The sequence below is a fragment of the Aythya fuligula genome, chromosome 2, assembly GCF_009819795.1.
Source record: "Aythya fuligula isolate bAytFul2 chromosome 2, bAytFul2.pri, whole genome shotgun sequence".
Classification (NCBI taxonomy): Eukaryota; Metazoa; Chordata; class Aves; order Anseriformes; family Anatidae; genus Aythya; species Aythya fuligula.
Genome location: NC_045560.1, coordinates 155,083,788 through 155,100,734, shown reverse-complemented (window position 1 = coordinate 155,100,734; position 16,947 = coordinate 155,083,788). Strand labels below are relative to the sequence as shown.

Below are 16,947 nucleotides of genomic sequence, written 5' to 3'. Positions count from 1 at the left end.
ACAGGATGAATGCTACTGTTGGGTTTTGTATGATTCAGGTTATTAAGGACAGCTGGAATTAATCTTGCCTGTCAGACAATTCTCCACTCTTTTTTCTAGGATTTTTTTTGTGCTCTGTGGGTTTGTTGCTTCTGTACTTGTATAAGAAACTGGAGAACACTATTAATTCTGCTGCAATTTACAGTAACAAAGATCTTGGCTCAGCATTTTTAAGACAGGGAGCTGCAAATTCCATTTTTATTGAAAGGTCAACTGTATGGACTTTGGTGTGCCCAACATCTGCATATAACTTCAACAGCTGGCAAACTCCTGGAACATCTGTTTTGTATTACAGATACTTTTAGTTGAGGCAAATTGAGTCTGGCAGCTGAAAAGGCTCTTTGCATATGTGTAGATTTCACTGGTCATTACATGACAAAGTGATTGCTTAAGGACAGAGATTTTGCCTGGTTTTGTGTTCATACAGTGTATCACTGTCAGGAGTAAATGCAAATGTGAGAAAAAATGGTCAGGAAAACCATGGGTAGAGAGGACAGCAGTGAAGAAAAGAGCATTCTGCTACATCTGCAGATATTAATGACTTTCTAAAAATGGTTAAAACTTAATTTTATAGATTGTGAATATTTTTATAGTTTTGAATGAGGTGCTTCACGTTAACAGATCTTACTGTGATAGAGGTCTAAGACTGATGCTATTTTTAGAAAACTTCCAATGTCAGTCCTTCCATGAAGCTAGGTAACATTTTACCTCTGATTTTTGTTTTGTTTTGTTTGTTTTGATCATGGGTACTCTATTGACCGATTTGGTATCTAAATCTCATTAAATCTCATCATGTTTCTGCAATATTAGACTGTTTCTGTGTGCTCTTATCTCTAGACGTGACTCAGGAACTCAGTGATACCTTTATGGAAGAAGTAATAACTTGGATTTGGCCAGTGATCTTTCCATATTACAATCTTATGCTGCCCATCATTGCTGAAGAAAGGATTTTGAGAGATTCTTATTGAGTAGGCTCAAGCCAGAAATCTGTTCAAAAAAAAAAAGTGTATGAATACTAATGCAGGTCACGATGTAGCTATGGACAATAGGCTGAGGACACCTGCACTGATACTTATATTATAAATACTGATATTATATTATAAATACTGATATTATATTATAAATACTGATATTATATTGATAACATCTGACACTATGGATCAGAACATTTTGTAGACTCCTACTAACATCTATGAAGGTTGGATACACTTCTTCCCTTCTTTAAAAACATTTCTTCTCTGACTTTCCTGTGCGGGATAAGGCTGGATATCCTGTTTTTACCCACAAACGTAGTTAGAATCATAGAATTGTAAAATGGCTCGTGTTGGAAGGGACCTTGAAGATCATCGAGTTCCAACCCCCCCGACTCCAAAAGTTAGAGTGGATGTCTCCTCCTTGTGCTGTGCTTATTTAGGCAGGATGTCTTTTCTTCTCAGACCATCTGGGAATAGCATCTTTCTTTGGGGACTAAAGTAAGAGTGCTCTGGATGCAAACGCACACCGGCAGGCTCTTGCACCATGACCTGCTGAGCCTGGTGCCAGCGTTGGGTCCCTTCTCACATGGGCTTGTATCACAAGTGCTTGGCCAGTGAACCTCAGGGGAAATAAGATGTGTCACTGAAGTTCCTTAAAGCTCATCTCTGCTCTACGTGAACATGAAGATCTAGGAAATGACTGCAAGTTCTTTTCTTCTTCCTCCCATCCTGACATTTGCTGTTCATTCCAACAATGTAAGCCAGAACAACTTCATCTCTGTTCTCCAAGTGAGCTGAATTGTATGCCCTGCTTTACAAGGGGGACTATAAAATCCGTTCAGGACCTTTATGGAAAAATGGTTCAATTCTATTGTCAGTCGTAACTGCTTCCTCATAGCTGTTTATCCAGTTGTCATGTCCTCCTGTGGTCTTGCCATTAATGTCATTAATGGAAATGGATGAAAGAGAACTTCATTTGTTTTAGAGAGTTTTCCAGGAGAGGGCAGCCATAGTTACTTCTGGGTCAGTTCATGTAATACAACGTGAATATAGATTACTGGCAGTGTTTGGCTGTGATGCTCCATTGCCCAGCATGGTTTGTGTGCTTAGTTCTTTTAATTTTTTGTTTTGTTTGGATTGCAAGTGCTTAAAAGATAGACTTTTTCACAAATTAATGTTGGAAAAGACAAACCACATAATGCAGCGGTTAACTCTCAATGTCCTGCGCTTGCTGAGATTGCAGATGCTCTTGGGAATACTTTCCATTATATGTCACTGTTTGCTTTATATATTTTCCAACCAGCTTCATTCTCTTTCTTCAGAAATATTTATGGAAAAGCATAGCCCAAACTCTTGCTAGGGACCTAAACATTTCTGGAAAAAAAAATCCCTTGCACTGAAAGCTTCTTTTACTTCTTCAGGAGCTTAGAAAGGATCAAGACAAAATGATCCTCTCTCTTCCCCTGTTTTACGTGATGAGGCAACATACAAAACCTCTCTGAGTCTGGATGTAAGGATGATAAATTAGCGTTAAGGGACATACCCTGCATCCACAGTTTGGAGGCTGTACTCATCTAGACAGCAGGAACAATTTAGATGGCAGCAGGGGACAAGTTCAAGACAGCAAAAGCTGTTTTTCTTCTTTGAATCTTTTTTTTTTAAAAAAAAAAAACACACACAAAACTCATGTCCATGGACCACCAAATAAAAACCTCCATGATAAACCTTTTGCCAGATCTTTAGATAATGTAAATCCACAGATTTTTACAAAGTTAAATATCTGGTCCCTGCAGATACAAAGGTGGTGGGGACAGGGAGGATTTCTCTGTGTATTGTAAGAGGGAACAAGATGCAGTCAGCATCACTTCACATGTAAATCCACAAAATGACATTATTAATGTCATTAACTACTTAACTGTCATGACTAAGGAAGACATGCAGTTGTTCGATACATTGGGTTTTGAAGATTTTTAGCTTCTATTGTCTTCAAGTTTGTCAACTTCCTATGCTTTACAACCTCTCTTAATTTCCCAGCAGTTCCACTGCCGTGTGTCAAACACAAAATCTCAAACTACATAAACCATTGAAAGTTTGCACCAGTCCAACCTTGTCAGACGTTGTTGCTTTGGCTGCTGTGGTGGATGAGGAGTTAATAACAGCTCTTCTCTGCTTATGCGTCTGCAGGTCTCTAGAAGGTAGAGCAGGCACAATACTGTTTCTGTAGATGAGCTGATAGCTCTGGCCCGTCTGCTCGCAGAGCCTTGTGCAAATAATTCTTAGAAAAGAGACCTAATCAGCTGCCACACTACACTGATTTGCACATAATTGTATCTGTCTTTTAAAAGCTGAAGATAAAAGGACAGAATTTGACACCTGCTCATTGCTCATTTTTCCAGCAGCTCTGCAGGCTGGAACAGGGTTGCAAGTTTTGAGCTAGGAATGGTTTTGCCACCCAAATAGCCAATTAAAAGGAGGGGGGTTTGCAGGAATGCTTTGCACCACTTGACAGGTGAAGCTCAAGGCATAGCTTGCAGCCTTGGGTGTGGGGAAGATTTAATTTTTCAGTCTCTCTAGCTGAGCTCAATGTTCCTTTTCTTCTTCTTCTTTTTTTTTTTTTTTTTTTTTTTTTTTTTTTTTTTTTTTTTCCCATTCTGATATATTTCATTTTTAGTTTTATTTAAACCCAAAATTTTCATCTTCTCTGCATTTCACTGTGGTGATACCGGACGTCTCCATTCCTTCAAAATGCAGTGATGGCGAAGAAAGGGTTTCTAGGCTCTTACTTTAACTCTCTTATCAAAGAGTTCTTCTTTAAGTAGCACTACTTTATTTTTTTTTCTTATGTCTGTCTTTTAGCCTCTTCCTTCCTCTGTGTCCTACAAATCCTCAGGTTTTACCTTCAGTTTAGTGTTAAGACTCGTTCCTGTAAGGAGTTGGTGGACCAAAACACATCCCGATGAGCCAGCACAGGGATTTTGAAAGCTTACAATTCAGATTTTTTTTACTCTGTCCTCTGGAAATCACCTTCCCCTCTTGCTCTTGCTGAGTAGCTTATGCTTTTATCTGCTACGTAAAAACTCCCGACTACTCCTCACAGGTTAACTCATTCCTAAAATGTCCCAGTGTCCTGTTTGGAAAACTGTTGCACTGCTCACATACATACATACATAAATTTATATTAAAAAAAGGTTAGCAGGTAAGAAGAATGGGGAAAATAGAATGACTGTATAACAGGAGAGCAGTAGTTCTGCCTGCAAGTTGTAGCCTGTAAGAAGTGGTGGGCATAACTTGCCACCCATGTAGCAATTAGCAAATGTCTCATTTCTGTGTGTATTACAGTGGTGTCATGTTGTGGTGAAGGAGCTCAGGAAGGGTGAGGTGAAGCTTTGTAGGTCCTACCACAGCAGGAGCCCAGTTCAGGAAAACTGGGATCTGGATGTGGATGATGTTGGCCTGGCAGCCTTTCACAGAATCATTGAGGTTGGAAGAGACCTTCAAGATCATCAGTTGTAACCATCACTCTAGTACCAATGTCACCCACTAAATCATGTCCCCAAGCACCACATCCAACCTTTCCTTGAACATCCCCAGGGATGCTGACACCACCACCTCCCTGGAAAGCCTGTTCCAATGCCTGACTGCTCTTGCTGAAAAGAAAAGACTTGAAGACTGCCTTTGTTGGTTGGCATATGGGATTTAGTCATGGGAGGGCTAAGCTGTAGAAGGAATTCAAGATCACAACAAGAAATTAGAATGTGGAGAACTTGGAGAGAGAAAAGATGTCTACAGCAGGTCTGAAAACCCGCAGTAGGCCTTTTGTACAGTAGCTAAACTTAATCAAGGCCTGACCTCAGGAGCAGAGCTCTGGTTAGGTTCAAGTTGCCCAGGAGGTGGGGATTTAGCCTGGGCAGAGCTCTGCTGCTGTAGCTACAGAGAAGGCGAGCCATTCAAGGTGCCCTATGGACATAACCAGGCTGTAGATACATTTTTTTTAAGCAAGAAGCTCAGTAGATGAGAAGGCAGTAGTTCGAAGGTGTGTCAAAAGCAGAGAAGAGATTTTAATTGTTAACGCTCACAGTTTAATTAGATCTGAGGCAGGGCTTTGGCAATGTGGGCAGCACGAAAAGGTCAAATTTGAAGAAGTTTTGTAGGAAGTGGCATCAGGATTTAATCACAGACCAGAGATGTGAGTCATGAGAGGAAAGCAAGTCAAAGAGGAAGCTGAGACTGGCAGGAAAGGTTCTCGATTTATTTCTGAAGCTAAGATAGGTAAGGAAAGGAAAGGGCTTCTGGAAAAATTCAGGAGCTTGGCTTTGAGCATGGTAAGTTTTAGCAGATTACTAACAGAAAGATCTGAGAGAGGCCAAAATTCTGGGGGGTTGATGACTAGGCTTAAAGATTTCTTGTTTTCTGCACATTTGATTGTCTTTGTGTGTTCTGCCTAACTAGAAAGAATATGGATTTGTGTCACAGAGGGTGTCTGAAAACGTCCAAGTACATATATCTATTAGTGTGGTTTTTATTAAAGGACTTAGACTAGATTTTGAGACAGGCTGTGATGCAGAAGAAGGATGTGATCAGAGTTAAGATGTTGCAACACCACGGTAGGGCTTGATAGTTTCCAAGTCATATCTACCCAAATTACTGTTTCTTGTCTTAGTGCTCAAGTGACAGAATGAAGTAACCATACCCAGAGGAATTAGTAAAAGTTTAACTCAATCCACTGGCAATTAAAACAACTTAGACTCATTAGACCGAAATATGCTGTGACTGAAATTCAAAGAAACTTCATTAAGACTGTGTCCATTTTAACGTGCACCTCTGCTTTTGAGCAACTGTGGTCTGTAGACATTAGCCACATGTAGTCTAGTAACCACACGTCACATCTTCCCTGTACATAAAGTGCTGCGAGACAGCGTTTGTACCTGCAGTTGTTTAATATCTCATATTTAGCTCAGCTCATTGCGTTTCAATCGTGGTTGGGCTGAAGGAGGCCCGTGAGACTCAGTGTCCTAGTGCTTGTATTTACACAGCGACTGAAACGTGGTAAATCATCTACCTGCCTGTTAATAGGGAGTTATATATTATCTTGTACCAGGCTTTGGCTGCTCTACGAGGATATACAACTCTTATGGCCTGGACATCTCCTCAAATATTTCATGGTTCCTTTTTAAGACAAGCATGGAAAATGGGTCATGTACCCATCATTTTTCTTTAAATAATGAGTATATATATTTTTTTTTTTTCCCTTTTCTTTCTTAAAGCATTTTGCCCCTAGGTCTCTATACATGTGGGCTGTCTTGCCTCTCTTCTCCTCTTTCTTTGAATTCCTTCTTGCTTCAGACAGCACACAGCATATTTCATCCTACAGGAGCCCCAAGTACTCAAATATGACAGTTATATTTCACATAGAAATAATTTAACTAAGAATTGAAAAAATAGCAAGATATATGAAAAAATAGTTAGGTATGATCCCTTACATGGGATATATATAGGTATGATCTCCCTATAGAGGAGCCTAGAGCACCGTTATATGCCTGTTGACCAGATAATGCAGAAAATGCTTCTTCTGCTTGATATTGCCATATTCAGTGAGAGTTTGGGCAAGTAGATGGTGGAATCTACATATTTGACTTTGAGTCAAACACCAAACTTACTATGAGATCAGACAGGCTCCCATACCAGCAGACAAGGCCTCAGAACTTTTTTTTTTTTTTTTTTTTTTTTTTTTTTTTACCATTAACTTTTCAGCAGCAAGTCAGAAACTCTCACAAAGATGGCTGGAGACCTTTAAAAATCCCCTCTGCAGAGAGGTTTGTCTCCCATCCATCATTGCAGGGTGGCAGAAAGAAGAGGAAATTTTAAGTCTCATTATGCAACCAGTGAGGAATAAGGTGATTTTCTTTCAGTAAGCTGTAGGTTAAGCCACATGTTATTCATCACCTGCAGCAGTTTTGCACAAAGCTGCTAATATACAAAAATAGTGTAATGCGATATATCCTGATAAGGATTGGTTTTCTTTAAAGATAGTATAGGAGTTTTCTTCCCTTTGTTCTGTTCTTTGTTTTTTTGGCAAAGCAGGGCAAGAATGCTCTGAAAGTAGTCCTGCCACAAACAAGCTGTAGAAATAAAGTTTTTAATAACCAAAAATAACATGCAAATCCTGGGGTAGTGAATTTTCAAAATACAGGCATACAGCGTATGCCAGCCTGACCTTCTGGCGGTGTAGCAGATAATCAAAAGAAGTCTTCTGCAAGCCGGCTTGTGATGAATAGATAAAAAGGGGTTGGCCCACATTCAGAAATGAGACTATTTAAGCGAACTGGGGCTACGTCATGGAGCATTTTCAAATAAGTCAAAAGGAGCTCAGGCGCACTGGAAAGCACAAAGCTCTGAGAATTTTAAAATTTCAGGGGCCTGCCTTTGAGTATTTACATGAGGACCGGACATGAGCAATACAAATGCTGAAGTGAATTTCACTTTGATAGCAATTTGGGCAGATGACCAAATGATGAATTATCTTGGCTGCCAGAGGAGAAGTGAGAAAAGCAGGTGCAGTCCACGTGCCAGCAATTTCACAGGGCAGGAGAAAAGTCTATTGTAAAAGGCAAGTGCAGAATAAAATAACTCCCACCACCACCAGGGAGGTTAAACTGAACAACTCATTTCTTAACTAAATCTGTGGTTAATGGGCATTCAGATTTACTGTTTTAAGATCCCCAGCAAAAATTGGAGGCAGCCAAACCCCAGAGCACCAGTCGTGTTAGTACGTCTCATTTCAGTGAGTGCGACCCTGGTATTTAGAGTTAATTGAAGAAGATTGTACTACATCTGAATGTTTACAGCTGAGATCGAGTAGCACCAAAACTGAATGCTGATCACATACCTGCCGAGGACAGAATTGGGGATTAAAATTGGACATAAACACTGCACTGATTTGGAGGAAGAAAGCTTACTCACTCCAGATGAACAAGGTTGAAAAAATCCTTTTGCCAGCCATTCCTAGGGGATGCTGCAGCATCCTCACTCCGTTGTCATCACAGAGTTAAGAGCAGACACAAACTCGAAACGATTTGGCAAGAACGGTCCTCGGACCAGTCGGGATCTGTCATCAGCATACTGGCCACTGCAAAAGAGTGATTAAATAGGAAGACACAGACAATTATCTAAGACTAATTGCTTATTGTTGCTAGAACTATATTTTAAATGTGTTTTTCTTTTTAATTGCTTTTGGAGCGAATAAAGTGTCCTTAATTCAATTGTGAAATGTTTGGGAATGGGAAGCCTGCCAGGAATTGAGCAGCTCAGAGGTCTTGCGAAAGCAATTGCCTCTTTCAGTAGCCTGTATTCATGTTCAGTCATCCCATCCTCTGCCAACTTTCCTGTTTTCAGGTCCGTGCCCCTGTGTTAGGTGTGAGTCTCTGCCTTGTTGGGACTTGCAGGGAGTTGCCCTAGTTTATGCATGTGTTTTCCTGTATTTTTATTCATCCCTGTCCAAGGATCTCGACCCAAATTGGAGCTGAACTCTTCAGGTCTGTGGGAGGTTTGAATCAGCAGGCTCTGAGTTCACTGGGCACTTTCCAGGACGGGGCTAGCAGTGGTAGACAGGGTGAAATATTTGTGTTATTTGAACCTGTTACAACACAAACATCTGTATACCTCCGTGCTCTCTTGCTTTTGACTGCTATGAAATTACGGAGGGGATGGATTTGGCTCCACATCGTGTCAGAATAACAATGAATGAACATGAGGCTGCTATTCCAAGCAAAGATGCTGAGGTCTGGTGCGAGGAGCAGATCCAAACCACATCCAGAAGATTTTATGCAAATAGCTAAAAGGCTCTCGTGTTATTGAGTAACCATTCAGCTTTTTCATGATGAGAGTCACAGGGAACACGGTTTTTATATTCACAGAAATATTGTTTATATGGATGTATTCAGCTCTGAAAATACTGCAGGACCTCATAACGGACAAGCAAATGTAACCAATGCTATATCTCTGCGTGTAAATAATTTGCATGAATGGCTTGGAAAATGAAAGGGAACTGGTCTACGTGACAGAGAACAAATGGGAACAGGGGAAACAGAAACAGAATTTAGGCTCATTTATTGGAGGAGATATGTTAACAAAATAATCAAGGAGCCTGTTGTCTTAAAAGAATGCCACATGTTGTCTGCCAGCTCCTGTGAGCAGCTGACTGAACCCCAAATAAAAGGCTGCCAAAAGTGCTGCTGCCCTGATAAGCACATGAGAGGAGGTACAAATGGTTTGGAAAAGGGCAGGATCAGCTTGCTCTGTACACAGATTTGGCCTGTCGTACAGGTTTTTTATCCCATTCTGATTTTTCTTCCATCAATATAATATATAAAAACAGAAATGCACAAAGTTGTTCAACCTATTTTTTAAATGAAGGATTTTATATTTATTTTAATTCCTCTTTGCATTTTTACATTCCTTGCAAAGTCCTAAGCAAACGTGCTTGCAGAAGAGGACAGAATAAAGAAAGAAGAAGCTCCAGACATCATCGCAGGCCCTTTCATTGCTCTTTCAGGACAATTGGAAGCAAAGCTGGCCTGGGCAGACATTTTAATCAGCACTTTAGGTTTGATGAACACAGAATAAGTGAACCACTCTGCGAGACTTTCCCTGCAGCAGCTCTGGCTTGGGCTTGTGGACTTTGGCTTTCCTCCATCAAAGTGTCTGATGGACAATGTCTAGAGACATCAGCGTTGCTGCTGCTCATCTCCCCTCCTTAAACCACGTCTCTCTCTCCCAGTACACTGACCAGGCTGAGTAAAACTGGTATTTTGGAGCACTTCTAACAGCATAAAAAATGCCGATTGACTGAAATTCCCCAAACTCTTGCAGTATGGCCGAGCAATGCTTGCTTTGCTGGGCTCGAAGATCTCTTTTACCACTCGTATGAGATTTATTTACTTATTTAGGCATCTCTTGCCTTGAGTTTTGCTCACTGAGTTGTTTGGGTGAAGCCGTGCCTCTGCGAGGTGTTTGCAGGAAGCCTTGAGCCAGGTTCCCAGCTGCAGTGAAGGGGAGAGGCCGGTGCCTCTGCACCAGCTGGGGATTCAGCATCCTGTTGAAAAGCAAGAATTGAATGGGAATTTCTTTCTCTAAAGGTGAGCGCAGACACCTCTGCAGCCTGTTTTCTTAGAATCAACTCAAACTTGAGCGAGGAGCATAAGCACTGCTGGAATATGTGTTTCCGTTGAGATTAGGCACGTATTTGTATGCGGCTTTCCAAAATTAAACTTTCAGAGTGTCAGATGGGGAATTGGGTGTGGAAATGCAATTAGCTCTGACTCAGGACTCTTCACGTACAGGTGGGCCAATGTGTGCGGGTGCTCACATGGAAACTGAACTGCGAGAACAACTTGCTGTGTGTTAAAATGAGCGGAGCAAATAAAGCAAAATGTTAATAATAGTTGTTATTTATTTCCAAGCTGCTCCTTTGGGTGATGCAGACAGAAGCGCGCCTGACAGGTGATGCTAAATGATGTTTTTCTTGCGGAATAGGGGCTGTCTTCCTTTAGGAGCATTCATGCCCTTTTCCTGAGAGTTTTGAGGTCCTGAAGGAAAGATGTAATATAAATTCTGATGCATTATTTTCATACAGCTGTCTTCCAGCCTTCCTGTGAGGCCAATAAGCATTGTCTATCAGGTGGGCCATGAAATAGTTTTTCCAACAGAAAGGTGAGTTCACAGAGATCTTAAAAGTCTTGGTGAAGGCTTTCCTTTCTTCAGTGGCTTTCAGGCATTGCAGGGTGATGTTGGCACCCAAGGATGCTTCCCATAGGGGACATATGTAGGTAAATAGGCAGGAGAGAGAAAAGAGAGGAAGAGGAAAAAAGCAGCAGCATTGTGTTGGCTTATTAAAATACTTAAAAGGACTTAGCTTTTAATTAGAAGGAGGTTGAAGGAGATTGCTCGGTCTTTTTTATTCTTTTTTTTTTTTTTTCTTTCTTTTTTTTTTTTTTTCTGCGACTGCCAAAGTTTCAGCTTCCACCTTTTTTTATGCAGTTTATTTATGCTGTTTGCGGTACAATTGAGCCTCCTAATTTTCTGAACTAGTGTTTATCTTTGTGTCTGAATCCGGGGAAGGCGGGGATACGGCCACCACTGTCTCCTGTGCTAGCGACTGTATCTTCTGCTTCAGAGCTACTGTATAGTGAAGCCAATAATGATTCACTCTCACAGCAGTGGTGTGAGCAGTCTCAGCTTTTACATGCCATCTGTGTTACTGAGCTGAATCTGCAGAAATGGGACCCTGTGCACATGGCTTTTCCTCTGTTCATGGATGAAAATATTAAAGCAAATCCGTATGGTCCATGAGATGTTTTCTGTGTCAGGAAGGGAGTAAAGCTGCCTGTCAAACCAAGCTGTTCTCTCTGATGAAAGGAGACTGTTTTTAAACACTCCTTTCCATAGTATTTTGCACGCCAGCCATGTGTGTTTTCTCATCTGACATCTCATTGAGATCCTTGGCTGCGGTACTGCAAGAGGGAAGGGTGTGCTGGGAGGGAGGGAAGCAACCTCGCAATATGTACACAAGCGCCTGTGAGCACATACCCTTAAATCAATCCTAAATGAATTGATTTTTTTTTTTTTTAGGAATATGATAGAAAATTAATCTGGTTGAGTCAGGCTTAATTGCTTCCCCTTTGTTTGGATTTCCTATTTTTGCACAAACATGTTGGGAAGCGATGCTCTGAGCTATTATTAGACACAAAGGTGCAGACAGAGGGCAAAGGGTTCATTTATAATTCCTACAGCAGAGCATTGAATTTTCAAGCTAAAAGACGAGTTGATGAGCAGCTTGAGAACACAGATCCATCCACTTAGCTCACTGAGTATTTCTGAAGGCTCATGCTGGTCCTGGGAGCTAACCGTTCTCGCAGCTGTAAGACCTGCTGGCTGGAGGAACCAGAAAAAAAGAGACATATTCTTGAATGAAAGCACTTACTTTGCAGGGAGAAGCTTGAAAATATAAACTAATCTAAGCTTGGAAACTGATATAAATGAATTATTTTTGAAAGAAGCAACTGGATGTTGCTGCTGGGGCAGGATGCTGGAAGCATAGATCATATAGACACATATATACATTTTTGTGTTTAAAAATATTCAATTTTGTTAAGTTTCAAGCATTCCCCAGTTAATGGGATACCATCATAGGCACTATCTCATCTACTTGAACCTAGGGCAATCCTGCAAGAAGCAGTTTGCTCATGTTGGGCAGGACAGCCCACAGCGTTAGGGTGTGCTGTTGCAAAACGAACCCAAACTTTCTTTCCTTCTTGTCATCATAAACTGGGCATCTCCTTTGGAAAAGGGAAAGTTTTGGCATGGATACTGTTCCAACTGGGATGCCAGCATGAGTTTTGGATGACTGCAGCTTGAGCTTTGTAGGGTTTCCTTGTGCTCGCTCTGCCGAGCCTCTTGAATCCGGGACGTGCTGCTGCATTGGGGTGGCTTTGATCAAGGAGGGATTTTCAGCTGGGGAGCTCAGCTTTGCAGCCCCCACCTCTGGAATTAATATCCCTTTCTGAACTAGTTTTCTTCTTTGGCACTAGCTATTTATTTTTATTTTTTTTTTAGATGCTGCACCGAGGCTTGTTCTGTTCACCAGGCTAAAGGGCATCAGGCTAACATGCATTATTTATAGCTTTTCTTCTGAAGCAACGAAATAAAAACAAGTTAAAAAATAATAATAATCACCTTGGTGTATTTTTGCCTCTGAAATTTCCTGAAGTGTAAAAAAAGCATCTTTTCCTGAAAGGGGGATATTCCTAATGTAAATGCGGTGCTCTTGGCAGAGGAATAATGGGCTGTGCATCGTAAGGCAAGCGACCGAGGAGGAGCTGGAGTGATCGAAATGTCTCATGGGCACGTGAGATTGCGGGGATAGGTATTCACACAGAGGACTCTTTCTTACACGTGCCCAGGGCTTTCTCTTATCTCTGAACATGAACCCACAGCGAAATAGAAATGTTCCTCTATTAATAGTGCGTTGGAGATAACCCTCATCTGAAAAATACAGTATTACTGCACAACTGGGAGCCCTTTCAGAGCAGGGAATTGGACTAGCAATTTCATAGTGTGTTAGTAATGAAACATTTTGGTTCTGTATGAGCAAATGGGCAAGGTTAGTGGACGCATTACTCCGGCTGTCATTGTCCCAGCAGTAACCAATTTAGAGCTTTACATGTTTCTGCTATCCCAGTAAGAGAAAGAAAAGTAGAAAGTTAAAAATAGAAATCTCAGAATGAATTAGAGCACAAAGAGTGAACATGCTTGTAGTACTGCTGTATAATTTTAAAATCCTTTTTTTTCCTTATTAGCTGGGCCATTCTGTGTGTTTTACATTGCATATTCTGGCAGTGTCTGTCCTGCTCTGAAAGGTCACCTTTATATGGGAGCATTTATTTCTGGCTGTAACACGTGAATATGGGCATCCAGCCCCAAATCTCTCCCGTGTAAATATGGGCATCCAGTCCCAAATCTCTCCAGCCACAACTTTGGAGTTCCCTTCACCTGATGCTGCTGATGTGCAGGAGAAGCAAGAGAAGGCGCCTGTGGCTTTGGCCTGCCAAGGAAGAGATTAAAAGGAGCTAGGTGGTTAAAAAGATATGTTCTGGTGCCTGTGTGTAGAGCACAGACATTTTTTTCATAGCTCTCTCAACAGCCGTGGACAGATATTGGACCTTTGTGAACTGTTTGTTGCAAGTCGTTTCCTAATAATCAGGATTAATACGTTTTTTATTTTATTTTATTTTTTAAACCAGGATTAATAGAGTTTTTTAAGTGGAAGCCCAACATAATGTGGAATGATTTTCTTGCTTTGCAGATATCCTCGTCGACGGCAAGCTTTGCGACTGTGATGTCGTGGTGGACTGCCAAGTGGGTGACCCCGTCCCGCTGGAGGTGAAGCTGACCAACTGGAGCAAGCACAGCGTGGGGCCCTTCGCCCTCACCGTGACGCCCTACCAGGATTACCAAAACGGGGTGCACAACTATGAGCTGCAAGACGCTATCACTTTTGTGGGATCCAACACCTTCTACATCGATTCCGTAAGCTTTTCTATCAAATACGTCACAGCTGGATGATGCATGTTTCCAGAGAAGGGGTTCATTTTTCAATTGTACGTTTAAAGGCAGATTAGTTTTTTGGAAAATGCTATGATTATGGCAACTATAATTTCCTGTAATGTAAGCCACTAGCAAATTCTTGCAGCCAGTAACTTTTGGTCACTCCAGATCTGATGACACGCGAATGAGTAACCTAGATATAATGTTTAACACCATATTGCCAATCCCTTGAGCCATCCGGTGCAGTCTGCAGGAATGGATTTTAAGTAACTTCTCCTCTTTAGTGCATGAGAAATATTCCCCAGGCTGAGCCAAGGAACTCAGCAAATCAGTTTTAGTTAGATCCTGAGGAAAGACAAAAGGAAATGCTAAACATTAATGACCAATATGATGATCTGGTTCATTTCCTAGTTGCTTAGCATGCTGTTATAAAAATAAAGAAAAATAGAAAGATAAAAACCCTGCTTAAAATAGGACAAAGAAGTCTCTTTTAGAATAATTGAATTTTCAAATTTTGCCTCAAATCATTTTTTAGAAGTTTCAAGTCCAAGAGCTTTTTACTTCTAAGGCAGGCACTGGAAAGACTTCCTGAATATAACTACTCTCTCCCACATCCTTCCGTGAAAAAGAGCAACAACGAAAAATCAGAGGAATGAAAAACATATGGACAATGTTGCCGAGTGGAATAGACAGTATTTCTGGTAACTTATAAAATAAACATGAAGAAGAGGATGAATGTTTGGGATAGTGCCTAGGACCTTTGCTTAGGTCAGCTCTTCAGACAGATAATAAAATGTACCTGTCAAAACTGAATATTTAAGTGAACCTCAGTAAGAAAGAAATTAAAGGTTAACCACAGGGACAGTCACCATGCATATTTTTCAATTGCGCATCATAGGAAGAAAATATTTCCAAAAGATAATGAGCACGCAATAAACCATCGGCTTGAATTTTAATGGGTACTAACTATATTCTGAGCTGAATAATTTAGATATGTCAACAGAAATAATCGGGAGACGGCTTTCTTTGAATCCTTTCCTGACAATGTGGATTTTTTAATGTGAGTGGCGGTGTTCAGATACCCAACTGCCAAAGGGCTGACCCTTCAGGCTAATGAGGGAAAAGGGAGATGACAGCGTGATGTATTCGTACCTTCTGATTGAGTCTCTTATGGGGCAAGAAGTCAGGAGGTCACATCTCTTGTGCCTGCCTGGGCAGCCTTCTCATACATGACAGTCCCTGCTTTTGCCCCGTTACTCAGTATTTAGCCATTTTTCCTGAAAATGCAGTCCTCCAAAAGTTAAAAATAGAGTTGTTTTCTGATATTTTGTCCTCCTTTTTATCCAAAAGGGTGAAATGAAAAAAAAAAATAAAAAAGTTTGCTCCTAGACAAGAAGTGCTGTATTTCACAATATGTAGCATTGATACATGTCCTACACAAGCTCCCAGAGAAAATGCTTAGTCATTTTTCTTTGAGGCATAGAGCCCTGATCATGGAAGAAAATTCTTCAAACAGTGTGTCTAATGCTGTCAGAGGCCCTTTCATCCCACGTAATAACTAATTCAGTAATGGAAAATGATTTCAGAAAGCAGCACCTGTTTTGGGGACAAGAATAAAGTCCTGGTTTGTGCAGTTGATGCTTCGGGGAGGAACGAACATACTCAGAATTGTGTTCATGCTCTGAGTTTGGCAGAAACAACAGACGCTGGTTAAGAAACTGAAGAAGCTCGTGGTTGGGTGTGATGAAAGAGATTCATAGTGTCTCTTTTTTATAAATTAAAGCTGAGACACTGGACGAGATTCCCAGCTGGTGTAGCTCCGTGCTGCTCTCTTGAAGCTATTAAACATGTGTTCATTATTTTTATAAACTGAGGTCACGGGCACACAATTATTTCTCTTGTTTAATGGAGGTGCCTTGAGATGCTGCCGTTTCGCAGTTGCTTGTTTCTGCCCCTCTGTAGAAAGATGCTCCCCTCTATAGCAGCAGACCGTGCAGGAGAGATGGCGTGAGTATTTGTTTCTGTGCAAAGTTGGCCAGTTTCGCTCAAACCACGTTCGTCAGCACTTTGAGCTAATTGGGCTGACATTACACTGACACTAGCAAGGAGGTGGTGACATGATTTATTGCACCGCTGAGCTGGGTGGGAGGGAGGACGGAGAACTAGTGCATGGTTTGGCGTAGCAGTAGCGGATGGTCAAGAACAAGTGGGAGCATCAGGTGCTACAGCACAAAAAGATGCTTCTCATGCCCTGGAAATCTGGTCTGTTGCTGCGATGATGCTACATTACTTGTGCTCAGCTGAATGTGATCTCTCTGGAAAACCAAACCAAAACAACCCTTGGCTTTCTTAAGCATTAACTTCTTATTAAACCTGATGAGTAAATGCTCAGTAAATCACAAATTTTTGATTTCAGACAACAAAGTTCAAATCAGTTTCTGCATGTATCTGGAAGACATGGAATATATACAGGAGTTTTCAGCACGCACACACAGCTTCACAGAATGAGCAAAAATGTTTAAAGGGTAAAAGTTGTAGGCTTTTGTTTTTCTCTTTCTTATGGCTTGAAGTCAAAGTTGGATGATTTGTCTTGGAGGTAACAGAACGAGTGCTTATTCACCTTTCTGTGCTCCCCTTTCAATTCAGTGTACCTTTCTGGATTTGTGTCCAAAGATCTCTGCTGTACTACCTTTAAAAGCAACATTTTTTACTGAACATTTTAGAGGATAATGAGATATTTCCACGCGCTTTAAATTATGTAAGGCCTTTATTTTTAAGATTAACTTTTAATTTGATTAACCTCACCTTTCTATGCCAATAGTTAACAGAAAAA

The 16,947-nt window shown here is 41.0% G+C and overlaps 1 protein-coding gene across 2 annotated transcripts in view; it reads left to right on the top strand.

Annotated features, from left to right (window-relative positions):
- TRAPPC9 (trafficking protein particle complex 9) overlaps nucleotides 1-16,947 on the top strand; it is a 448,124-nt gene that overhangs the window by 423,477 nt on the left and 7,700 nt on the right. For both annotated transcript variants that reach the window (XM_032180822.1, XM_032180821.1), the window contains one exon: nucleotides 13,873-14,096. In XM_032180822.1, coding sequence (XP_032036713.1) covers nucleotides 13,873-14,096 — 224 coding nt within the window. The remainder of the gene's footprint in view (nucleotides 1-13,872; nucleotides 14,097-16,947) is intronic.